This window comes from Podarcis muralis, chromosome 5 (genome assembly GCF_964188315.1).
Source record: "Podarcis muralis chromosome 5, rPodMur119.hap1.1, whole genome shotgun sequence".
NCBI classification, from domain to species: Eukaryota; Metazoa; Chordata; class Lepidosauria; order Squamata; family Lacertidae; genus Podarcis; species Podarcis muralis.
In genome coordinates, this window is record NC_135659.1 from 100,096,708 (window position 1) to 100,123,020 (window position 26,313).

The following is a 26,313-nucleotide window of genomic DNA, read 5'->3' on the forward strand; positions in this document are numbered from 1 at the left end:
TTGAACGACACCCTCTTTATTCAAAAATATATTTATGAGACATTTCAGAATATACTGCTGCGAAAATGGCAGCCTATACCTCTAAAATTTATTTCTAGATCGATTCATATACAGATTTAAGAAAATGTTTGGGGGGAAGAATGTGGATTTGATCTCGAGGGAAGATCTCGCGCGGAGCACCGGGTGTCCAGCCAGACTCCTGCCCCTCCTTGACCCTTTAAAGCAAATCAAATTCACAGGATTTCAATGACGTTAAAAATAAAAAGTGGAACATGTGGATTGCTTAATCTGTGCTGCTGTGTCCAAACCCTCTCCCCTACGCCACAACCCCCCAGGGATTTCGCCATGACCCCCTGATCTATTTAGAGGGGAAAACATTGCATGGAGGACTCTCGTCTCTGATAATGTAAAGTGGCATGATGCATGCTGATGTTTGTGGCTGGATTTGGCACATGCAAACACACCCTGGAGATGCAGAACACTTGCAGGCGAAACGGAGGGCGGAGGGCTCTGGGGAGACAGCAGGGTCCCAGGGGAGGCAAGGGGGAAGCCCCCTCCTCGAAAGATCAGAGTGTGAGGGATGGAGGGATGGCCCTTGTGGGCACTGGAATGAATTGGAGCTGGCAAGTTTGTTTTCCTTGGGGGGGGGGGGGGACTCCCGAAGAACAGGAGACCCCAAAACAAAGGGAGAACAGCTGCTATTACTGCAAAATAAGTCTGCCTACTCCAGATGTGCAAATGTTCCTGCACTGCTTGTGTAGTGAAGGGAAAACACGAACGGGATTTTGACTAGGTCCTCCAGATGTTGTTGGACTCCCTGACTGAGAGGCCCAATGATCACGGATGATGGGAGCTGGAGATCAACAGCATCTGCAGGGCAACAGATGCTCCCCATCCCTGAGACGGACCAGCAATGGGCACAAGACCACAGCTACACAACTCCCAGCTCCTTTAATGGACTTGACATGCCAACGGGCTTTCCTTGGAGGAAGTGGACACCTGCAACCTACTTCTAAGCTCAGCCCATCCGCTTACAGCAAAGAAGAATTCTGACTGAGGTCTCAGAGCCTTCTTAAGAGGGTCACACATCCCAAGTGGGCGCATCCTGAGAATTCCCACTGCGGGGTGAAGATAAGGGAGCCTGAGTAAAACTGACATGTGCTGAATGAAAGACAAAGGGCAGCGCTGGTTGGAGGAGGAGAAGTTTTGCCTGGGCCATGCAACCTCCTTTTGGTCACCTGTGCGCTGCATGTCTCCACGCAGCCATGCCATGAGAGAGAAGGAGCCACACACTGAGATGCACCCGCAGAATGGAGGCCTCAGCCCCTGGACACAGCCACGCCGCATGCGCCCATGCCAGAGTTGTGAGGCCCAAAAAACCAAGCTTGACACACACCAAACCAATTCGGAAACAATCCAGTTCTTTTTTTATATGAGGGGAAGGAGGGGGAGAGAGCAAAAGTGTAAATCAACTTTTCTTTCTTTTGCCTAAAAAGCTCTCAGAAGACGACACACATGATTTGCACAGGTGGTGGTGGAAACTGGAGGTGCTAACGGGGGCGGTCAAAGAGAAACTGAATTTTCTGCCCAACACGAGGGCGCTTGCCTCCTTCCGAGAGAGAGCCATGTCCCATTGCAACGCCGTGTCCTGCGGAGGGTCAAAGGAGAATCATCCTATGTCCAGTCCTTCCTGTGTGAGAATGCGGTGGGAATTTCCGGTGTCCTGCTGGTAGTAACTGGAACTGTGGGTGGAGGGAGGGGAAGGGGGAGCGCAGACACCCACGTGCCCTAGTCAGTTGAGAAAAGGTCCCCTGCAGATGGCAAAGGTGCCAACCCTCCCGTCACGTTGGGCAGCAGCGACAAATCGGGGAGGCTCTGGATGTGGGATTTGAGCTCTTTGCGGACCTGAGTTACCCGAGCAAGCTTCTGCTTGTACTCCTGGGGGGGGGGGGGGGGGAGTAAAAAAGCAGAAAACACAAAGGAAAAAATGAATTAGACGATGTTCCTGTTTCCCAACCATCACCCCCGTCTTAGCTGCAGTCAAGAGTTGATTTGCAGCCTTCCCTGCTTTTGTTGCAACATAATGTGAATGTGATTGCCATTTATAGCCACGGGCAGAAATTCTACAGCTTCATCTCTACGCTGGGCCAAGTGCAGCTACAGCAAGTATCAGACTAAGGAGCAGAAGAAACAGGGGGCGGGGCAGGAGGAAGAGGAAATCAGGAGGGGAAACACGAAATGGGCACAGCGGCAGGGACAAGGCAGGCAATCTGAGCCATATATTGTTTGCACAACCCACTATGCATTCTGAAATCAGACGGGGTTGGGCTGACCAAGACTGGGGGAATGGGTGGGGCTGTGGGGTCTGCAGGGCCCTGAGCAAAGCGGTGGGTGAGGGGGCAGCGGAAGAGGCCCAAGGAGCTCATCTCATCTTGACCTTGGAAGTCCCGCTCAACCCACATGCAGCTCCCAGGGTCCATCTTACACAAAAAACAAAGGGACAATCCAGGCTGATTTCAACAGCATTTGTACATGGCTTAAACGCTTCTGAACAGTTTATGACCTGCCAAAAACACACGCACACACGGGCTTTGTCACAGATACACTAAAACGCAACGTGCATGTCCAGAATACAAAGTGTGGTGTGAGAAGTGGCCTTTGGATAGTGTCATGAATTTTGCAGTGGGGAAAGTCTTAATGCTGTCTAGTGTGTAAAAAAAACCCTTGTGCATCCAAGCACAGGACACACACAGGCTTAGCATTTAACCAAGAGCATTCTGGGGGTGGGGTACAGCTAAGAATTTCCATAATAATGCCCCTCCCCCAATGCTTTCCCTGTGCCCTTGTTTCCGCCACTTTGTTCCTATCCAAACGCTTTCTGACCCAGCTGCTTCTGCCAGAAGAGGGTGCATTGCTGTGGGAAACCCAACCTCCTGAGCCACAACCATAGCTCTGGTTGGCTTTCTTGGCTACAGGTCCAGGGGACCCTTGTCCCGCAGGAAGAATGAGGGTACTGACACACTGACTATTCTTTTCCAAAAAGGCCTCCTTGGAACTGGGGGAGGAGAGTGTGGTGCCTCCTCACCACATTGTCTGCCAAACATCGGTGCAAGAGCTCTCCATCTCCAAGCCACCTCCCACCTTTCCCTCCTGCATCCAAGGGGGCTGTGCTAGGTGGCCCTTGGGGATCATACAGTTGTAGGATCCTGGCTTTACAGCAGGAATACAGTGGCACCTCGGGTTACAGATGCTTCAGGTTACAGACTCCGCTAACCCAGAAATAGTACCTCGGGTTAAGAACTTGGCTTCAGGATGAGAACAGAAATTGTGTGGCGGCGGCAGGAGGCCCCATTAGCTAAAGTGGTGCTTCAGGTTAAGAACAGTTTCAGGTTAAGAACGGACCTCCAGAACGAATTAAGTTCTTAACCTGAGGTACCACTGTAATGCAAAAGCCCCGCTTCGACTGGGGGCCCGGAGTGCGCTCTTCTCCCCGTTTGCTGTGGGAGCACTAAATACATTCAGCAACGGCGGCTGATGCACAGAAATGGTGCTATTGCTAATCCCTGCAGGATTCCAAAGCTGAGGAGAGTGTCAGGCCGCTCCTTCATGGAGATCTATGTGAAGATGCACAGCAGTAGACGGGACGACTGCAGAAGAGGCACTGCAGGTTTCATCAAGCATAAAATAAATAGCTGGAGGTTCTCCGGCAAAGAGAGGGAGGGAGACACTGCCACAGCACCAGCTCAGGATGTGGCCCGGAAATGGGACTCCTGGGCAATGAAGGCATTTGTTGTGGCAAGAGACTCCTTCATCACCTGCACCCACAAGCTGCACTGGGTTCAGGAAGCTGCAGGATGGGTGGCAAAGCTCTAATTCAGGATGGGAGGCAGAGCTCTAATTGGGATGAAGGGTGTGTTGCTGTTTAAACCCCTCAGCACTGCCCTCCAGCTGTAGCCCTGCAAAAACCAGGGAGATTCACAGTGGGAGGCAGGGAGAAGGAGAAGAGTCTGGCCTAATGCACAGCCAAGAAGGATACGTGAAAAAGGAAGAACAACATTTTCTTTCCAATAACACAAAGGTCCAGGAGGAGACAAGCAGAGCTAGTGCTGGAAACAGACCCCCATCCATCTTCTGTACATGCAATGTGAGATAGGACCAGTGGTGGGGTTAAGCACCTGTGGGGTGCCTGGGGCCATTCTATTCTCATGGGTGGCTAGGAGACCCTGCGCCAGCCCCCGACCCAACTTGATATGAGGGCCACATTCAAACACCTCAAGGGCCATCACATCCTCCTGCTCCAGAGAGGAGGGTCAGAAGCAATGGATTCAAGTTACAAGGAGATGCCGACTAAACATCAAGAACTTTCTTACAATAAGAACTGTTGGACTGTGGAACAAAGCCCCTTGGAAGCCTGCAAACCCTCCTCTACTGGAAGGTTTTAAAAGAGATCGAGTGGCCATCTATGAGGGATCCTTTAGGTGTGATTCTCGCACCGCAGCGGGTTGGACTAGATGATCCCTGCGGCCCCTTTGAACTCTTCAATTCTATGGTTCTTTGCCCCTTTGGTAAATCCTCTGCCAAAGTCATTCCTGCTGTTTCCAAAAACATACGCTGGAAAAGTGTGTCAACAGCTGAAGGACAAGCCCCCCTGCCTTGCCTAGGGGTGCAGACAGAAATGGGATTTTATCGTAGCTGAACATGCTCACAGACAGGAGGCTGACACAGCTGAGTCTACAGATAACTTCCTGCCAAGAATTCGCTGCTTGGAAATTGTAGTACATGACTCTGAACGACAGTGATGGATGTGGCACTGGGAGAGCCAGGAGGGGCAAGAGCTGTGGGCCAATCCTCGCTCTCCTGCACCCAAGAATGCAGGGGGGGGGGTCCGTCAACCCGTCAGGCCAGGCCTGGGGGTCCTTCCCCATAACCAGTCAGAAGAGGGAGTCCACAACTACCAGGGAGGGCACATTCCCAGAAGGATGTTCTATTCCTCCAGGCCACTTTCTCCCCCCAAAGTAGGGCAGGGCAGCAGATCGGAGGGCTCAACAGGGAGGACAGGGGGTGGGGTCCTTCCTAGAAGTCAGCACTTCTTCATTCTCTCACCACCCAGGGCCATCTAGTCCAGATCTCTGCAATGCAATGCATTCTCTCTTGGAAAAACACTCGACTGCATGCAAGTGTATATATCAGGCAGGTCCCTGCTCCAGCCATCCTGCAAAAGGGTGAGCGTGCCTACGAGCAACAGGGAGCATTTCAAGGTCCCCTACGCCTGCTCCCCAACTAATCAACAGCCGCAGTCCACTCCCCATGCTCAGGGGGCTTAGCTGACCCAAATCCTTCTCCCCTTTCAATTCTCACAGAGCTCTTTCAGGATTACATTTAATCCCAAAGAGGCGCCTGATGAGAAGGGACAGAGTGCTTAACCTTGAGAAAAAACTGTAAGTGATCTTCCAAGCAACTGTGGTAAAAGAGAATCATCACTAGAGCAGCAGGGTAAAAACTATTTGTGCTGTAACACAACTGTCTGAAGAGGCACAAGGAAATTACCCCAAACTGCATTTTCCAATGGTGTGGCCTTAATCTGAGGACCTCATTTCATCTAGACCAGGGGCTTCTAAGGCGTGGTCCACAGGCCACTGGGATTCATCCAGACCATCTGTGGCCTCTGGACTGTGCTTGAAGATGGGAGATGGGACATTCATCGCATTACACACTCATATTGTTTTTTTATTGTATTTCTTTGGTATTTTTATTGCTTCTTTTATTGTATCATGATTTGAAAACAATAGGCATTACAGTTTGATTGTTAGTTTTATGGCATTGCAATTATTCCACATCATTCTATGGAATAAAATGCAATACATAATAAAAGCAGCAATAAAAATGCAATTAAAAACCATGCTAGTACAGTGCATTACAATTGCTACGACTGGCAGAAAAATCATTACGAGGTCCACCAAGACCCACAGCAATTGTGGGGCAGGGGGATTAAATCCCCAGATCTAGACTGGACAGAAAGCTGGTGATGGACTTTCCTTCACTGGGAGGCTTTTCAACACAGGTTGGATGGCTGTCTGCCAACGATCCTGCAGCTGATTCCTGCATTGCAGGGGGTTGGACTAGATGACCCTCTGGACCCCGCTCTACAATTCTATGATTCTGTGGCACCCATGCATAAGCAGTGGCGGCACCGAGAGTTCCAGCCATGCTCTCTCACCAGGCTTACTAACTGGAGTTCAGATGGCGAACAACAAGCCATCATAAATCTCTGATGTTCAGCCCGTTAAGCAGTCAATGACCCCCTAAACCCAGTGCTAAAAATGGTTGGTCTGCATCCACAAGGGAGGCACATTACCCATAAAAGGAAACAGCCAAACCAAAGTAGTAAAGACTTAGCTGAACCCAAAAAAACCCCACAAAATATTAATAGGCCTAATTGAGGCCGGCTGTTCCTGACTTGCATGGATCAGACAGACAAAGTAAACACTCCGTGACTTATGCTCAATTCCCATCCCAGCTGAGATTAGGTTCAGGGAAATTCCTTCAGAAGATGAGACACACTAAATCAGATTCCCCATTCAACACGGGCCTTTTAAAAAGATGCTGTGCAGGCTGAGCTATTGAAGGAAAAGGCATCCTTCGGGGCTGCTAACCTGCCACCGAGCGAGTAGGGCAGAACTGAGATGCAGAGCAAGGCAGGGTGTTGGCAGGTGTTGGAGATGCTTGCTGGGAAAAGGGGCTCCACTCCCTGTCCACATTTTAATGACTACTTGGGCTTCTCCCTCCTTTCTGCTAATTTCAAAGGCTGGAGCTGCAACAAAGAACTGCACACTTGCGGCTTCAGATGGTGGCCAGAACTGGCTTGCCAAACACTGACTCGCTGCTGGAGGGGAGCAAGCAACATTTTATACACACTCTCTCTCTTTCCATAGCTTGCTACATCCATTACAGTTATCTTCTTTTATCTTATATACTTGGACTTCCCCACACATCCCTTCATGGGTTCTTCTTTAGTCCTTGCTGAGCTGCATTTCCTTAATTACACTCCTCTTCCGCTTGTTTTTAACTACTGCTCATATGTCTAACTCTGCTTGGAAATTCATCTAATTATTGCATTTCTTTAAATATTCTCCAAAGTGTTCCTACTCCTCTCTTATATCTGTCTCATCCTGATTCCTTATCTTTGCACTCAACACTGCTAATTCCGCATATTCTATTAACTTATTCTGCCATTCTTTTGTAGGACTATTTTTGTCCTTCCACTTTTGAGCATAAATTATTCTGGCTGCTGCCATTGCGTTTAGGAAGAGGCCAAGCACCGTATTTTTCGCTCTATTAGACGCACCGGACCATAAGACGCACCTAGTTTTTAGGGGAGGAAAACAAGAAATAAAAAAAGCAATGCAAAGCATCTGAGCTAAGAGGGAGCGCTCCTCCATCTTCGCTCAGGAGGCCTTGCGGGGCTATCCCTGAGGCCAGGAGAGCAAGCGGGATCGGTTGCTTTCAGTGAAAGCAAGCCTACTGGCTTTCCCCCCACCTCCCGCAAGAGCCGCACACTCTTTAAAGGGAGTGCGGCTCTTGGGAGGCTTTTCTGGGAGGTGGGGGAAGGGACATAGCCGCACGCTCTGTCCCTTCCCCCATGTCCCGCAAAAGCCAGGGATAGCCGTGCGAAGCCTCCGTGGGGCACGGGAATGAAGGCTCAGCAAAGCCAGAAGCTAGGACAGCCAGAAGCTAGGACAGCCAGCGGAATCGCACTGCAGCGATCCCGCTCGCTGTCCTGGATTCTGGCTTGGCCGCATGCAGCCTCTCCCGGGCAAGGGGAGCCTTCATGCCCTGCCCGCGAGAGACTGTACGCGGGTAAGGCTCCCCCAAGAGCTGCGCTCCCTTTAAAGAGCCGCGTGGAGCGTGTGTGCGGCTCTTGGGGGCTTTTCCCAAGGAGGGAGAAAAGCCCCCAAGAGCCGCACACACACTCCACGCAGCTCTTTAAAGGGAGCGCTGAGCAGAGCCTCCCGCCTGCATTCGCTCCATAAGACGCACCCCCAGGAAGCAGGGCCAGGTCAAGGAGAACGGGAGCTGCAATCCAGGTGAGGCTCAGAGTTCCCCCATCCCAGCCTTAAAGGGAGATACGCTGTGAGTGGCGCCCATCCACTACAGAGCCAGCTTCAAGGTCCTTGTATTAATTTACAGAGCCCCCAACAGCCTACATCCAGGGTAGTAAATCAGGGACCACCTGAACCCTTTGACCCCACCTTGAGCACTGAGATCACCTGCTGCAGCACTGCTGGTCATTCCCTGGGTTGATGAAGTTCACTTGATAACAGCAAGGTATAGAGCCTGTATTTTTATACAGTCGTACCTTGGTTGTTGAACACGATCCGTTCCGGAGGTCCGTTCGACTTCCGAAAACATTCGACAACCAAGGCGCGGCTTCTGATTGGCTGCAGGAGCTTCTTGCACTCAAATCAGAAGCCCCAGAAACCGCGTTGGACGTTCGCTTCCAAAGAATGTTCGCAAACCGGAACACTCACTTCCGGGTTTGCGGCGTTCAGGAGCCAAAACGTTCCGACTAACAAGGCATTTGGGATCCAAGGTATTGTGAACTGCCCAGAAATCTATGGCTAAATGGTGGTATACAAGTTTAATAAATACAATGGTACCTCGGGTTACATACGCTTCAGGTTACAGACTCCGCTAACCCAGAAATAGTACCTCGGGTTAAGAACTTTGCTTCAGGATGAGAACAGAAATCGTGCTCCGGCGGCGCAGCGGCAGCAGGAGGCCCCATTAGCTAAAGTGGTGCTTCAGGTTAAGAACAGTTTCAGGTTAAGAATGGACCTCCGGAACGAATTAAGTACTTAACCCGAGGTACCACTGTAATAATAATAATAAATTTAGTGTGTACCAGAAATTCAGCAGGCACCTTCTGTGCCAACTTTTGAACGCCTGCTGTAAACTATGCAGGCAATTAATACAACACCCCTTCTACAACGGTTAACTAATGTCTGCTTTTACCTTTTTGTGCTTTTATTGCTGTAAACCCCTTTGATATACCACACAGCAGTAGACAATTTTTTAAAATAAATGAATAAACAAACCTTTCCTGGCCTCCTTGAAAACTGTTTACAAGGGATGAAATGCCCTGTCTGTGCGTTATTACATTTTTAATTTTGAAAAAGAAAGAACAAAATGGAATACTGTAATAGGGAATGAAGAGTGGTAAGTAATAAAAGAGGAGACACCACAGATAATTAAGTTAGTGTAAATCAATTATAAGGACGCAAACTGCCTGCTACTTTGCCATTCCAAAACTGAATGAGCAGGGCTCATCTTTCAATATCTTTGTCATGATAATTGTTGGTATGTTTCCTTCCTGCTGCACACTGGCTTTATCCTCGAAAACAGTCTTCCAAGGTTTATTCAACCACTCTGCCAGTTGGGAGTTCACTTTTTCTGACACTGAGCAATACAGAGTTTCACTGTTGTCAATAAGGTCTGAGACTGTGTTCTACTTGTCAACTGTGAATTGCATCCTCCATATGCACACCGTGTCAAGGACAGACATCATGCCCTTTTTTTTGCATCTTTTCAACCCAAACCCACTGCTTCTGAAGGTGAAACTTGTCTCTTTATCCCCTAATGAAGATTAAAACCCAATACTTTTCCCTCTGCTCCAGAGTTAGCTTCCAGCTAGTCTCCGTTGGCAATACGTCCTGGTTTGATTAATGCTTTGGTATGAGAGGGCCCAGAAAGGGTGCCCAGAGCCCCCGGGCCCTGCTATTTCCAGTCCTTGGCCAACAGCCTGCAATGCGAAATCACTGGCATTCCATGTAAATAATATTTAGTTGCAGGTTCTGCCTTGACCGATGAGTGATTATGTTAGCAGCTTCTAAATTTGAACCCCAATGTTTAGATAGCTAGCTGTGCTGCCAGAGAAAGGGATTAACTGTTTAAGTACTTGGGTGAAAAATCACTTTGAGAACGTGGAGCACCCCTGAAGATGCCTTATTTGATCAGAGCACTGCAGACTTTTCCTGACTTAGCAAAATAAATCCCAATTTAGATTTGCCAGAGGGGAGCCAAATTTCTCCTCCCAGCTCATTCCAGAAAGTTTTTGGCCTTTCAACGCACTTTTTCTGAGAAGGAGGGGTTGGCTTTCCTACAGTAGAGACCTTGTGCCATGAGAGGGCAAAACAAAGCAAACAGGGCATTACCCGGGAGAAACCTATACCGAGGACGTTTTGCCAGAGAGCTTGAAACACGCCAAGTTGTACATTTACGCCACCCTTTGCAATCCTCCTCAGTCAGGTCCCAGAAAAGCAGAAAGAGATGTAACCGGAGGATTCCTTTATACTGAAGTCAGTATGCTAATAACCTTACATGCATCAACCATCGTTGTATTTTGGCAGCAGTGGCATTACCAGTGCCCTGAGCCACCACAAACCCATTTTTAAGGAACAATCCTGCTCCTTAACACATGCAGAATAGGGTATACCAGACTTGGGAGGCTCCCAAGGACCCAGAAGGCTTAGGACTTCAAGGAGAACTGCTTCCCCTTACGAAGTGTCTCAGGGGGTGCAAACGTGAATGGCAGCCGTGCCCAATTCACTGGCAAAGAGGAGAGCTTATGACTCTAGCACAAGTGCATCAGTTGCACTGCTGTGCAACTCCTTGAACCGCAGGGGCGTTTTGCTCATGTCAGGGACAAACCGGCACATTTTCAAACCACGCGCTGCTCCCCCTCTTATAGTAGATTTCATCAGCCAACAGCCTCAAGAAGAGCTGCAGTGCAAGCGCGCCTGTGACATCTGCAACAACATGTACAAGTTCAAGACAAGAGCCAAGAGAAAGTGGCACTCTGAAAAGCAAGGGCGACATGCGGCTTTCGAGGCGACAACACCGGCCCCGTGGCAGGACAAGAGGCTGCCATTGGGACAACCTGCTTAGCACTCGCTGTCTCCTTCTGGACAGCTCTGCACTCTGCAGCAACTCACGTTCCGCCCAAGAACAGCTGCTCCTAACAGTCAGCCCTGACAGCCACAGGAAGCCCTTAATGTGCTAGCCAGGGGCAACGCAACAGATGGCAGAGTGACATACAAGCAGAATCATTAATTATGTTCCCGTCATAATCCCGGGGTGCAGAGCAGAACATGCCGCCCTGCTGAAAATGGTACATTTCAGATAAATGGCTCTCCACCCGGCTCATGCGCTCTCTTCCAGTGGCTTTTGGACGCTGCCGAGCTCCAGCCTGCAGCCAAAGCCATATTTGTCAGCTGCTTCCTGTGCTCCCAAGTCAAGCGGCTTTTTACGAAACCGCTTTTATCATCTGCCCACATGCGTGGTTGCACGTCAGGTCAATAGCAATTCAAAAGGGCTTCAGCTGAACTCGCAAGATGGCAGCAGGCGGTGAGGTTGGAAAAGCTGAGTGCAGCAGATCAAGTGAACCAAGAAGAGGAAAGTTACCGGCAAAGTGCAAGTGGGAGGGACTCTGATAATACTGGGGAGCTGGCCTGAACTTAACGCCAGAGCAACCCAGAACCCGAATTTCCTTCGAGGAAGATCATGTTTCAGGAGTTCCTTCTTCCAAGTGAAGTACAGTGGTACCTCGGGTTAAGAACTTACCGGTAATTCATTCTGGAGGTCTGTTCTTAACCTGAAACTGTCCTTAACCTGAGGTACCACTTTAGCTAATGGGGCCTCCCGCTGCTGCTGCTGCGCGATTTCTATTCTCATCCTGAGCAGTTCTTAACCCGAGGTACTATTTCTGGGTTAGCAGAATCTGTAAGCTGAAGCGTCTGTAACTCAAGATACCACTGTATCACGTTTTTAACATTAACTATTAAAACGTGATGCCTTCTACTGTATACAAACATCAATCCAAGCACACATGCTTCCTATGCTCAAGCTTTACACACAAGTGTGCTATCTTTCTCTCCCCCAGAGGAGCACAGAATGCCTTCCATCAACAGCCCTATCTGGACAGGGGAAGCCTAACACGCTCATGTGACCTCAAAAGTTACACTGCTGCAATAAACTATATATGGGACTGCCTTTGAATCATAAAATCATAGAGTTGGAAGGGACCCCAAGAGTCATGTAGTTCAAGACAGTTTCAAATTTGCAGCTGGAGCAGGTTGCTTATTAGGGCACGATGGTCTGAGCACACAGCTTCACACATCTGTATTTATCAGCTACGATTTCGTTTCTGGGGTCAATTCAAAGGGCTGATAAGCCATATGTGGCTCAGGAGGCCAGTATCTCAAGGACTGCCTCTGCCCACATGAACCAACCCAGGCACTGCATTTGTCATCTGAGACCCTCCTTCTCCATGAGCCTCACCCAAGGGGGAAGGTGACAGAAGGTGGCCACTCAGATAGACCTTTTCGGTGGTGGCCCCGTCTGTGGAATGCCCTTCTCCAGGGAGTCTCACCTGGTGCCATCATTGTCTATTTCAAGGCAAAAACCATTTTCATTTACCCAGCAGGCTTTAGGGTCTTAACAGGGAGGGCACACACCTGGAGAGGCCACAATCCCCAGCTTCATGCCCATGGGGTGGTGGTGGAGACACAGGTGTGACTGCTTCAGCTGTGACTGTGCAAACCACATGGCCGTTATTGGGCCTGTGGATTAAAGCAACCCCAGAAGCCAGGGCTGACTCGAGGAACTGACACGTCTAAGAAAGGACGCTGCTCGCCATCTATCGGAGGAACGCTACTCACTTCTAGCTTTTTCTCCTTCTCCGTCAGCACGTCCTTCTGGTTCTGGGTGTACTCAATCAACATGCGTGCCAGCTGGCGCCGGTCTTCCAGCTCTGCTGCCAGTCGCCCATTGTACTCCGCTAGTAGCAAACATGCCTCGTCCACAGTCTTCGAAAGACGCTCGGCAGCCTCTTTGTCTAGGCACAAAGGTGGCAAATAATCGACAGTGACTGTGTGCAAAAGCCTTTGTGTGGGTGACAGAAAGCAGCTCATCTGGGGTGAATTCCAATCAAGCGTGGATTTCACAAGGACCAGCAAGCAACACACTTCTTTAAGCACTGGCAGAGGAAGACAAGTGCAGCTAGCCCAAAGTGTCCTTTTTTTCCTGGAAGGCCAAGAGGTCAGGGTTAGGGCTGGCTGGCTGCAGGTGATCCAGGAAGCAGACCGGCACATCTGCAGGGAGGGGTGGTCTCACAGCCACTCCGTCTGCGCCCAAGGTTAGCAAGCTGCTAAGGCCTGAGCAGGCCGCTTTAGAGGACTTGGGGAAGAACATCTGTTGAACTGACAGCTGCAGTGCCACCCTCTGCAAAAGCAGTGCTGAACTGAAACTGTGTTGGCTCTCTTCTGATGAGCACAGACAGTGAACTCTACTGCTAAATGCCTGATTCAGCTCTCCCTGGGCCCTACTGTGAAGAGAGCTGTGCTACCACAGTTGCCTTAGGAGTGCGACTCCTATGCATCAGGTGCTCTGCCTAGATCTCCACCCAGCAGCACACCCTGCAAAAGTGGCATTCTTTCCTCCACTGTGAGACACTGTAAGCAGTGATAGAGGAGGCCATCAAGGGCCAGAGAGGAACAGAAATGAACAAATGTGTCCTGGGCCTCTCACATATTCAGTTAAAGCAGCGGCCTCTGCGCACAGTCTGCAGGGCTCCCTTTACAAGGCAATGATCCCCTTCAGTGAGGAACGTGTCAAATGCTCTTGCCACACAAACAGCAGCAGGCAGGGCTTGGCATGTGGCCCAGCAGAGTCCAAGCCACATTGGAACGGAACAAAAAGGGGAAAGGCAGGTTCATATTCGTCTTTTGGCATCTGAGGGTGAAGGAAACCCTTAAAAACAAGCTAGTCTCATTGGGCAGTTTCCAGGTGCAGGAACAGAGTTGTGTCCTGCCTTTTGCATCCAAGTGTTGGCACTTGAGAGCCTCACCTGTAATCTTCTCCAAGAGTGACACGTCCTGAACCTCCTGGGGAAGAGAAGCAATTTTCTGCCGCACTGTGGCATCTCCCGATGCTGCGTTTTCCAGATCTTGCAGGGCTTTGATCAAGTCCTCAGTCTGCGCAATTGAGACATAAAGAGACTGTCATGATCGCTTTCCCAGCGCATGTAGCCACCACCACCCTGTTTCTAACTTCTTATTCCAACACAAGTCTTGCTTTTCGAAAGCTCTCACTCCCCGCCCCTTGGTCAACAAGCCACCCTCAAAACCAAACTACAATCACAGAATATTTGAACCCCCATTTCTGGCCCACAGAACAGACAGCAGAGCAGGAAATCTGAGTTTAATGAACTTCCTGGAATCATCTACTGCCATATATAAATTAGATCACACCATGCAGGGTATAATATACTGTCGCGCTTTGGGCAATTTGTTTTATTTTGCTTTGACTGCAGCAATTTTATGGAATAATATTTGTTTTATGTTCCGTTTTACTATGTTCCATGTTCTTCCTTGAGTCGTGAGGGTGTGTTTCTGAGCAAATAAACAGAACAACACTGGTCCTCCTATTGCATTTGCTAATGGCGCCACCATGCGGCTCTCTCTTTAGAATCCAGGGCCCTTTTCTCTCTCAATCCTCAGCCTTCCAGACATACCAGAAGAGGCCCAGCGTTGGGGTCCTGTGGGGAGTAGCTCCCAGGATAATCGTCATCTTCTTCTTCTTGTATCTGCTGAAATGTTCGCTTCAATGACTTTTTCTCCTCTGTAACTGAGAAAAGACACAGAGAGACAGTCACATCCTGTAAGGAGACATTGTTGCAGTGGTACCTTTTGAAAAGTGTGTGCAAATGTGTGATAAAACCTAAAGGTCAAAGTCTGATCAGGTTCATCTTTTAAAAAGAAAAGCAAAAGTTAGCTCTAAAATCTTAAAATAGAAGCCAACCTGACCTGCCACAGTGTCCCATAGATCAGGTTGAGGAACAAGCCTCCTGCCTTCAGGGTTGTGAGAAAGATAAAAGGGAAACCACAGAGGCCTCCACTTCCCCTCATTTCAATTCTGCACTGCTTGGGGCGGCTTTTGGGAGCTTGCACAATTGGTGATGGGTGGCATTCTTTGCCACTGGTTTAAAGGTTCTGGAAGAATCAGGAAGGTGTGAACAACTGAAGACTGGCATATCATTAGGCCACACTCCAGAATTTTCCATATTTTGTATGCATCATCTTACCATGAATTTTACTTCCTTTTTTTTTTTTTAAAAGGAAAACCCACCCCACAAACTGCCGAAGATAAATAGAACACTGCAGATATAGAAAGAACCTGCAGTAACCTGGGGAGGCAGGCATCAAGGTGGAAAGACAAAAGGCTTTCCCATTCCCCATAGCAGATCCTTCTCAGGCTGAATTGCTGGGCGATCTCAAGGTGGCACTGTTGGATTCCTGTGTCTTCTTCCTCTGCAGACCAGACAAGTAAAGCGCTCTGGGATGCCAGAAACCCCTCCCATCTAAGGTAGAGAATCTGAGAATCCTCTGGAAAAACAATCTCCCAAAGGACCTGTTGATGGCATTTGACCATTGTACTGTTGAGAGTGTATTAACTTATGGTCTGTGTGTGTGGTTTGGGAGCTGCATGGTCAGGGGAAAAACAACGCTGTCCAGGGTTGTAAAGACTGCGGAGAGAATAATTGGGTGCACTCTTCCCACCTTGGATCAAATCTATGCTTCCAGGTGCCGTAAGAAAGCTGCAGAGATAGCACGGGATAGTGCACACCCCAGAAATGATCTCTTTCAGCTTCTGCCTTCTGGAAGAAGGTACAGGGTTATAAAGACTAGGCTTAGCCGCCTGAGAATAAAGATTTGTATTGCATTGCATTGCATTGCATTGCATTGCATTGTAGAGGAGGACAGCATGCAGAGGCTTTTCAGAAAACATTTTGGGAGGCTAAGTGTCCCCTGGTTCTTTTTTCCTTCCCTTTCCTTTTTTTGGACAGAACCCCAGGTTTGCCCAACACCAGTCCTCCTCCTCCTTTCATACAGAACTATCAGCATGCTTTTGCAGGTGGGAACCTGGGCACAGATGGTGAAGAGCTGGAGGGCAAGGGATGTTTGGCATGTCCCCAGCAATCATGCCTGGAAGGGGAGCAGCATCTGGCAGCACCAGGAGAAGGACGAAGCACAAGCTGGTCAGGAAGCATTTGCTGCCGCCATCGACAAAGGGGTCAGGTGTTTCTGGCTGGCTTCCAGGGTGCAAATTAAACCCTCCTGAAGCTGGCGGCTCCTCCTCTTTGCCAAGCCAGATCTTCCGACCAAGAACTCGAGGAAAGCCAGCTGTGCTGAGAGCACTCTGTCCCCAGCACCCCTTTCAAGTGCCATTACGTTGAAAAACAGAGCAGTAAAGCTCATAAGGAAAGGGTAAACCATCTGAGAGCAGATGAAGCTGCCTCATATACGACTTCATGAGGCAGGGGAGGGAAATGCTTTGGGCAACTGCATGCTGACACTCTCGTTCCTATCACAGGAGTAAACATGTCAGATTGTAAATCAAATGCGACAACGTAACCTCCTGCTCCAGTCCCAGGATGACAGTTGAATGGTGCCAATTTAGTGAAGGATGAATGAACGATGGGGGAAAGTGCCCAGTGGCCAAACTAGTCACGATTGGCTCAAAAGCTACTCTCAGTTTATAGACATCTGCCTAGACTTTGGGCTTAACCCAGCCTTCTCTGTAACCCAATTGGGGGAAGTCACTACAAGGAACCATGGAGACCTACGGCACTGCCAAATAATCATTAACAGACAGAGTTCTTTAGAACTCGGTGACTGCCACCACGGCTACTGCGATAGCAGACATGTTAAGAACAACTACAGTGCCTTCATTCCCATAACAAGACGAACTTCAGAGCATAGAATGGTCTTTAGGAACCTTGTGATTTGGGGAGCAGCCAGAACTCAGCAGCAAAGCATAAGCTCTGCATGTAGAAGGTTGGCTGTTCAGTTCCCAGTGCCTCCAGTTAGAAAAGGAGTGGAGAATCTTTGGCCCTCCAGATACTGTTAGAGTTCATCTCCCTTCCACCTCAGAGAGCAGGTCTGGGATGTTGATGAGAGTTGCAGTCCAGCAACCTCCCTACCCGAGTTAAAAGGATCAGATGGCAGCTGATGGAAAAAAACTCCATCTGAGGGCCTGAAGAGATGCTGATAGGAGAAAATGCAGGGGTAGACAGACAACTACAGTGGTACCTTGGTTCTCAAACAGCCTAGTTCATGAACTTAGAACCTGAGCATTGCAAACCCGGAAGTGAGTGTTCTGGTTCTCAATTTTTTTGGGGGGAAGTCGAACATGTTGAGTCCTGAGCTTCTGTTTTTAGAGAGATCGCGTTGATTAGGCCAGTGAGGAGAAGCGTCCCGGCAGCGCTCTGCAGCCCAGCCGCTTTGGCGAGAGAGAGATCAAGAAAGAAAGAGATCGAAAGATCGCACTGATTGGGGAGGTGGGGAGAAGCATTTTAGGGGTAGTTTTTCAACAGCCTGGAACAGATCAATCCGTTTTGCATTACTTTCTATGGGAAAGTGCACCTTGGTTTTGGAATATTTTGGTTTTGGAACAGACTTCTGGAACGGATTAAGTTCGAGAACCAAGGTACCACTGTAATATGATCTGGTAAAGGGCAACTTCCTATGTCTCACTCTGGCTGTTGCCCGACAGGGCCTAGAAACATCCCTGGGATGAAGGACCCTGCTCCACAAACATAACTTACAGAGAAGCTGGAGGGACAGGATACATTAAGTGTCTACACACTGCAGATGTGAAGACTGTCACCAGTTCAGTTCCAACCAAGCAGGAGCCCTTGAGCGCAAGTCCCTTGAATTCAAATGGCCATGAACCACAGCTGGGGATCCTGTGGCCCTCCAGATGTTTTTCAACTCCCATCTGCCCCAGTCAGCATGGCCAAATGACCTGGGATGATGAGGGTTCTCGTCCAACAACATCTGAAGGCCCCCAGGTCCCCCACCACTGCCATAAACACACCATTCTTTGCTCCTTAGCAAGCTACCTTTTCATAGTGGCTCGATCAGAGTCAAGGGTGTTTCGAAAAAGCAAATACTTTTTTTTTACCTTTGGGTTGGGGGCTATTGGAGTCTTCCAAAGACAGTTTCAACTGCTGTATGAACTCACTGCCATACACACTCCTCTCTTGCCAGATGTTCAGCAATCGTTCCAAGGGCTTTTTGCAGCCCTCATCTGCCTCTCTGGAGGGTCAGAAAGTCAGAACGTCAGAAAGGGGTTGAGAGAGAACACACACACGAGGGGGGGGGGGAAAGTGGTAGAGGGTGCCCACTCCATTCCTTCCCTCCCACGAAAAATGTTTAAGGAGAGACACAATCAGAGACAAAACAGGGATGAAACTGAGCTAAACCCATCAGGCTTCCCAAGTAAGGTGTTCACCAGCATGCCAGCCACTTATATCAATAGGCACACAAATTTGAAATATGCAATTTCAAAGTAAAAGGAATACTTAGTCATCAGCAACACATCCAGTTAAGTATAGAGTTATCCAGAACACACTTGCTCCCTTATTCATCTGTGTGTTCTAGATATAATCAGTTTGCAGACTAAGGTCTTCTCTAAATAGCACCACAGCCTTTAAGTAGCTGATAACATACAGTGTGCCAAGAAATGACACGTAGCTGCTCATTTGTAGCCTGCCCCACAGTGAGAGAACAGTCACTCAATGACAGATGGAGCGAGCCAAGCAGAAAGGCAATCTGGTGGAAAAAATCTGATAAATCCATAGCATTTGAGAAGCTGACCTCACTTAAAATGGTGTTCAGACAGAGCAAAGGCACGTGGAATAACTAGCAATTGCACAAGGCTGCCAACTGGGGGTCTGAAGGAAACAAGCTGAAATTTCTGCAGGGAATACTCCAAGTGGTAATATGTTTGCCACAGTTATAACTCTTCAAATAACAGATCAAAGGAAAGTTAGATTTGCTGAAATCTGAAAAGAACACTTCTGCGGCGCAGAATGATCAAATGCAGTGTGTCCAGCTCAATCCCAAAGGGAGCAAGGCAAGCGTGCCTTAAGGAAGCCCCTTGTAGTACAGTAGGTGTAGAGCCTGTGGGCCTATTGCTCGTGTTTCAGCTGCAGAGACCAAACCCTTCCCCCCAGTCCTAATGCAGGTCTTCACCTGCTGAAGGACAACATGGAGGGAGACAGTCTACCTTCTCCGGTGCAGGGAGAGTTCCAGAGTCTAGGAGCAGCTACCGAGAAGGCCCTTTTCCATATCCCCCCAGGGTGTGCCTATGAGGGTGGTGGGACCGAAGAAAGGACCTCCCTTGAAGATCTGTTTTCGTTAACAGCCTGGCTGCTGCATTCTGCATTAAACGAAGTTTCCGAACTTCACAGACAGCCCCATATGTAGCACATTGCAGTAATCCAGCCTAGAGGTTGCCAGAGGGCATTAGAAGAGGCTGCTATACATACCTGGCAACGTGTGAAAAAGCATCCACCAGAACCGATTCAAATTCCCTTGTAAACTCAGGCCCCTTCCTTTTACTGTTCTGGATGACGTCATTGGCCAAGTATAGGAAAGTCAGTTTCCTACTTGACTTTGCTAGGAAAATAGAAGAGGGGAAAAATATCTGTATAGCATGTTTAGCTCTCAAGTCACCCATCCTTTTCATTCAGTCTCACAGCCACCCTCGAGGTTGTCATCACAAACAAAAGCCAAGTTCTCATTTCATGCCCCCTTCTTTAAAGCCAGCAGCGGATCTACACTTAACCGGAGCAGGGCTGCAGAAGCACAACAAGGAAATACGTCTTGTGGCAACTGAAAGGCCCAACCGATGGTTTATTGTGGCATCAGCTTCCACAGGCTAGTATATATTTCATTTCATGCAAGGTGACCTCCCAAGCTGGCTTGCTTTGTTCTTGAAGATTCCTGTGGTTAGCCTCAGTAACGCCATGCTTTCAAGACAAAACAGCTCTCAATTAGCCTATTTCAAGTCAGATGGGTGGCTTACAAAGTGAAACAAATCTTGTTTTATTGCATTTCATCTTGCATTTTTATTGTTTACATTTATTGTTTAAATTACCGTATTTTTCGCTCTATAAGATGTACCAGACCACAAGACGCACCTAGTTTTTGGAGGAGGAAAACAAGAAAAAAAAACATTCTGAATCCCAGAAGCCAGAACAGCAAGAGGGATCGCTGCGCAGTGAAAACAGCAATCCCTCTTGCTGTTCTGGCTTCTGGGATGGCTGCGCAGCCTGCATTCGCTCCATAAGACGCACACACATTTCCCCTTACTTTTTAGGAGGGAAAAAGTGAGACTTATAGAGCAAAAAATACGGTATTTTAAACGCAGCGTTAAATAATCAGGCATGACCAGAAACAAATCAAAGGAAACAAGCAAATCTAAAAACATTAAAAGCTTAAGAAAATCATAATGTCCTTTGCAAAAAGGAACTAGACCAGGGGTCAGCAACCTAAGGCCCATGGGCCACAAGCAGCCCATGGGGGTCGCTTAACAGGTTCATGGACCCCCACCGCCCGCTCGGTCAGCTCCCGTGCACCGTGCTAAACTAGCGCGGAGCAGAGCACGGACTGCCTTCTGCAACATTCCCTGGCTTCCCATTGGCTGCAGGAAGCTCCTGCCAGCCAATGGGAAGCTGCACACGCCTCCTCTGTGCTGGAAATAGCGTTTGCGCATGTGTGCGTGCACACTCTGGCCCACTGCGGGACCATGAACCGGCCCAAGCCGACCCCTGAACTTGACCAAGCACTGTGGACTTTTCAGGAAAAGGCATTCCACAACAGAGAGGCCACTGCTGAAGAGGCTCCTTCAGTGACTCATAATCCCCTGCTGAGCCTCACTTGCTGGGAGCATTCAAAGAAAGGCATCCGATTTAGAGCTCAGGGTCTGGGTAGGCAAACACCAGGTAAACTAGGCCCAGGCATGGACTTGCCCTTCCCAGATGCCCTGCTCATCCCTGCCCAAATACAAAAGGAGTCACTCTCTATTGAGAAACCATGCCAACCCCTACTTGAGCTTTTTAAACCATGGCATGGTGTCTAAATTAACAAATTTCATAGAATTCTGCTGCCCTTGGAAAAGATTTAGGTTCCCAGAATGGAAGAGAAAGGAAGTCTGGAGAGTTGAAGGGAAGAAAAAAGAAAACAGCTACCAAAAAAGCATTTCTTTGCACCATCAGCGCTTGCAGCTGGTGCTCATTATAATTACAATATTCCAAGAAGAGTTGTGTGAACTGCTTGGCTGCACTGAGCTGTTTCAGTGGTAATTATTTCAATATCAAAGCCAATAAATATGACTTATTTGTAGAAATCCTTAAAAACAAGCAAGCAAGTGGCATTGACAAGAATGAACTCATCGGTAATCACGGTGAAGGCTCAGGGAAAGAGGCAGCCCCAGAAAACAATGTTGATGCTGACAGGCTGTGCGATTCTACGATATCTTTCATCCAAGCATGCCCTATATTGCTCAAACCTGACAGGCCACAATATCAAAGCTAAGCTTTTAAAAAACAACAACAGCCTGGTGGCCTCTTACCAAATTAAGAGAACACGGGGCGGGCTTATTCACCCCCCTCCCGCCACAAATCTGTTGTTCCCTATACTTCCTTTTTATCTGTCCTGAAGATAAAAGTTCAACTTCATTGCAGTGAGCCACACACATGGCTTCTTTGCACCATGCGTTCAACAGGTTCCACTCAATGCAAACTGGCTCCTTTGAGTCCAAATGCAGAAACTGCTTGGCATCCTAACCAAGGAACGGTGGTTAACAAATTGACTATCAAAAATGCATGCCACAGAGCATCAAATTGACTCAAAAAAATGCATGCCACAGCACGTCAGAGCAGCAGTAGCACAGTCTTTATTGCAAGTCTTCTGCCCTCCCCAATTCAAAGCATGACAATTTCATTAGAGTTCTGAATAGTTCATTAAGTTCAGAGTGACTATAGCGGTAAGGGCTTGGCATCAACCAGCACCTTTTAAACTCCAAAAAAATAAAAGTCCACCTTAGACTCCTAACAGAGCTTTCTAACTGTAGAAGCAAGGCATCACCCTAAGGTGATGTGACCTGGTACCGCCAGGTGCTGGAGGGGCAGGGGGAGATGGGGGCAGCCAAAGTGAGTGCCACACTCCTGGAAGGGCACCAGCTACTGAGACCCCATTTAGGAGTGAAACCAGGTATCTTTCTCCTACTTTTACCAACTGAGGGATCACTCCTTGCTAACAGTCAGCTCAAATGTTATTTGCAAATCGTATATTTTTAGAACCAGCAGGACAGGATCAAGAACAAACACTTTGCCCTTGAAGCTGAATACTGAACAATAGACTATACTGTGCACCAGAGAACAGACAACCCAGGCTATTCAGAGCAATACCATTTAGTTTTCTGAAGATGTTCTGGGCCAATGTGTAGCTTGCCAGTTGCCCCTCTTGACTTTTGACCCTAACAGGCCTGCAATTTTTAAACCCTCCCTTCCCCATACCAGGTTTACCCAGCACTAAGCAAAGAGTGCCTTTTGACACATGTCTCTCCACCAAGGCACACAATCAATTCATTATACTATCAAGGCTGGCAGAATAGCTTTCTTATGAGGGGGCAGAGCTGAGCTCAGCACCTGCCATTAGAAGAACAGCCACAATGTAAGTTCTTAATTCCTCAAACACATCCTTTGTCAAGGCCCTGTGTTGGGCAGATGCAGAGAAGCTGAACAACTCAGCAGGTGATAAATTAGTAGACATTTTGTCAAAACTGAAGCTTGAGGAACAGAAGAACCATACAAGGACCAGTCCCAGTGGGAGCTCTACAGGCACAAAGTCTGAACCTTCCCTGATCAAAGCATCATCAGCTCTTATGCTCAGGTTCTCCAAGCTAATCTTCAGCTCAAGCCGCCACTGAGAGGGGTGGGGAAAGAGCCTGCAGATCAAGTTGCATTACAAATTACAAGTTGGGATGTTGAGCGATAACAAGCCCACAGCCCAAGTTCTGCAGGGATCCCCAGCTCCTAAATGCTGCCCTGCAGAAGCAAATAGAATTATTATTATTTATTAAATTTATATACCGCCCTATACCCAGGGGTCTCAGGGCAGTTCACAGAAGGCACCAAGCTTCTGTTACCACCCATCCACCTTATCTCAATGACACAGGAACCTGAAAAAAAGGCCTCAGTAAAAGATATTAACATCCAGGCAGGTTGATCATCTGGAGAATCAGATTAAGGTTTTTAGTATTCATGGCCTTTTTTGATGTGGCAGAAGAACCTGTCTTTTAATTGTACAGGTGTGTTTATTGTAATTGATTTTTAATATTTCTATTTATTAGTAAGTACCTGGGCACCTGGGTCAAAAGTCAGGGTTTTCAGAATCAAAACCCACACCTTGTATTGGAATCAAGTGAAGCCCTTTCACAACTGGCAAGATATGATCCCAGTGGACTGCTCCCAGTTAAAATCCCAGCAGCTGCATTCTGAACGTGATACAGCTCCCCAAGTGTCTTCAAGGGCAGCTCCACATACAGCACGTATTAACAGCATGGGGGTAATTGTTCCCAGAGCTCCCTTCTGATACCAGCCCTGCAAGTAGCAGTGGAACCTCCACACCTCCAGCTCACAACTCACACAGCTGTTCTAGAAAGATGTTGTGAACAATGGGATCTGGAGAGCCTCCACAGGCCTCCCAACAACCCAGCCCTGCTCTGGAAGGCTCTCCTACAACACACCCTTCCAGGACAGCACATAGTGCTCTGGTCAGGCAATTGTTCAGCCATGCTGGCATTCCCTAACCTAATGCAGTCTTTCGGAGGACTTGGCACTCTGATCACACGACTATTCAACCATGCTGGCATCTCACACATCCTTTCTAAAGAGGGGGCATGGTTCTCTGGGTATGCCACGCTTGCAAACCCACCCATCACACCTGTGTGCTCTTTCCCAGGAGGGGGCACACTGCTCTGATTACATGACCGTTCAGCCATGCTGACGGCCATAAGAACCAACTCCTAGGAGCTGAGGTCCCATAACATATTTGAGGGAGGCAAAGTTGGTAGGCATTGCAATTCGAACGGTGTTTGTGCTGTGTTGTTGCAGGAATTTATGTATAGGTGGGGGGGTTGCCCCTCCAGCAGATATCCTGCACATGCAGCCCACTACCAAAATCAGAACAATCACTTTTGTGACTTGTCCCCACCAAACACTTCATCACAGTTTCTTCCTATCTATTCAAAGGGCCTTTGCTGCACAATACCAAATGTAACAATTCACTTATTTACAGTGGTGCCTCGCAAGACGAAATTAATCCGTTCTGCGAGTCTCTTCGTCTTGCGGTTTTTTCGTCTCGCGAAGCACGGCTATTAGCGGCTTAGCGGCTATTAGCGGCTTAGCGGCTTTAAGAAAAAGGAAACAAACTCGCAAGCCCATAGGGAAATTTGTCTTGCGGAACGACTCAAAAAACGGAAAACCCTTTCGTCTAGCGAGTTTTTCGTCTTGCAAGGCATTCGTCTTGCGAGGTACCACTGTATCTATGTACTGGGTCACTGGGAAAACTTCAGAAATTCCTATAGACATGCGAGCTCAGCTACTCAGCAGCCCCTCTGCCTGAGTGATAATCCCTGGCATCCTGATACCTGAGTGCCAGACAGGTAGCCATTCCAGAAAGAACAAACCCAGATGAAGACAAAAGGGTGTGATTAACTTGGCTGGGAAACAAGGAAATGTCTCTTTTGTTTCACTTGATGGGTGTTTGGTGGAGGGCAAGGGGAACCATGGGGCAGGGTCCAGGATGCTCAGATTACTGCCACCAGACCTCCCCTTTCCTGATGTAACCATGATGTATTAGTGATGTAGTTTGGGGGGTGCAACATGGGGATTAGCAGCTAATAAAAGTTTGGGGGCTCTTTTGTTGGGGGCTTCCATCTTGTTCCACCTGGTGGCAGGTGGGAGTCCTGTTGCGACAGTCTTCAATCAAGACCAAGCCTACTGGCTGCTGTTTTGCTCTGGTATTCCTGGCTGGTGTCCTTGTTTTTTTTGTCCAAGGCAGCCCTCAGATTTCTCCGTTAACAGTGTAATGTGATCAATTATTGGTAGCCCTACTGGCAACTTGTGCGCTCTTTCCCATGAGGTGAGCACGCTGATTTGATTTCATGACTGTCCAGCCATGCTGGTGGCCACAGGAACCAACTGCTAGGAGCTGAGGTCCCATAACATATTTGAGGGAGGCAAAGTTGGTAGGCATTGCAATTCAAACGGTGTTTGTGCTCTGTGTTGCTGCAGGAATATATGTATATAGGAACTTATGTTATGTGATCAATTATTGGTACAAGTGAGACCTAGACCATCAAGAAGGCTGATCGCTGAAGAATGGATGCTTTTGAATTATGGTGCTGGAGGAGGCTCTTGAGAGTCCAATGGACTGCAAGAAGATCAAACCTCTCCATTCTGAAGGAACTCAGCCCTGAGTGCTCACTGGAAGGACAGATCCTGAAGCTGAGGCTCCAAGACTTTGGCCACCTCATGAGAAGAGAAGACTCCCTGGAAAAGACCCTGATGTTGGGAAAGATGGAGGGCACAAGAAGAAGGGGACGACAGAGGACGAGATGGTGGGACAGTGTTCTCGAAGCTACAAACATGAGTTTGGCCAAACTGCGGGAGGCAGTGGAAGACAGGAGTGCCTGGCGTGCTCTGGTCCAGGGGGTCACGAAGAGTCGGACATGACTAAACGACTAAACAACAACAAGTGGCAACACACCCACCCACCCCCTTCTCTGGTTACACAACGGCTCAGCCATGCTGGCCCCCTCTGCTCTCACTCTCTCCCGGGAGGGGGCGTGGCCTTCCCTTTTACGCGACTGTTGGGCCATGCTGCCCCCCCCCCCCCCGTGAACGGCTGCAGAAGAGGAGGGACCCGGGGGAGAGAGGCCTCCTCTCTTTCCCGCGCCCCCCGGCGCCCTCCCGCCTCCCTCCTCCTCACCCTTACGGAGCTCTCGGTGCCAGACGGTGACGATGGGCCCGGCGTGCTTCCGGTGGTGGATGAGCCACAGGCTCAGCGTCTGGACGCTCTGCTGGGAGTTGCTCAGCTCCGACAGCTTCCGCTCCAGCGCCGACTCCGAGAACGAGGACATGGCGCGGCCGCCGCCGGCGGAGGAGGAGGAGCAGCAGGAGGAGAGGAGCTCCGCCCGGCCCGGCCTGGCGCGGCCTCGCTGGAGCGGCCCGGCCCCGCCGCCCTCCCGCCCGCCCGGCCTCCCTCCTCGCCTCACAGACGACCAACCGCCGACACAAAATGGCCGCGCGCCCTTTCACCCCGGCGCCGCGCGAGGGTCAGAGGGCGGCATGCTACGGGGGGCCAAGGGGGACAAACCACCCAGGAGGCGCGAGAGAACGCC

General features: G+C 49.0%; 1 protein-coding gene across 2 annotated transcripts; it reads right to left on the reverse strand.

Moving 5' to 3' along the window:
* Nucleotides 1-26,290, reverse strand: RPRD1B (regulation of nuclear pre-mRNA domain containing 1B). 2 transcript variants are annotated; one of them, XM_028735655.2, is made up of 7 exons: nucleotides 25,908-26,290; nucleotides 19,391-19,520; nucleotides 18,022-18,155; nucleotides 14,570-14,682; nucleotides 13,904-14,030; nucleotides 12,717-12,892; nucleotides 1-1,938 (listed from the first exon to the last, which is right to left on the reverse strand). In XM_028735655.2, exons 1-7 carry the CDS (start codon nucleotides 26,050-26,052, stop codon nucleotides 1,789-1,791), a joined length of 975 nt encoding a protein of 324 aa, XP_028591488.1. In that variant the 5' UTR covers nucleotides 26,053-26,290; the 3' UTR covers nucleotides 1-1,788. The 2 variants fall into 2 exon arrangements, with proteins under 2 accessions (XP_028591488.1, XP_028591487.1); XM_028735654.2 differs by having other exon boundaries at nucleotides 25,902-26,287.
* Between the last annotated feature and the right edge of the window lie 23 nt (nucleotides 26,291-26,313).

Bases quoted from the DNA above. Each gene is read 5' to 3' on its own strand.
- RPRD1B (XM_028735654.2), bottom strand. From the start codon at position 26,052: ATGTCCTCGTTCTCGGAGTCGGCGCTGGAGCGGAAGCTGTCGGAGCTG. The intron at 18,156-19,390 runs GTATGTATAGCA...CTGACCCTCCAG, and splicing joins GCTTTTTCACACGTTGCCAG to AGAGGCAGATGAGGGCTGCA. The intron at 1,939-12,716 runs GTGAGTAGCGTT...CCCCCCCCCCAG, and splicing joins AGAAGGAGAAAAAGCTAGAA to GAGTACAAGCAGAAGCTTGC.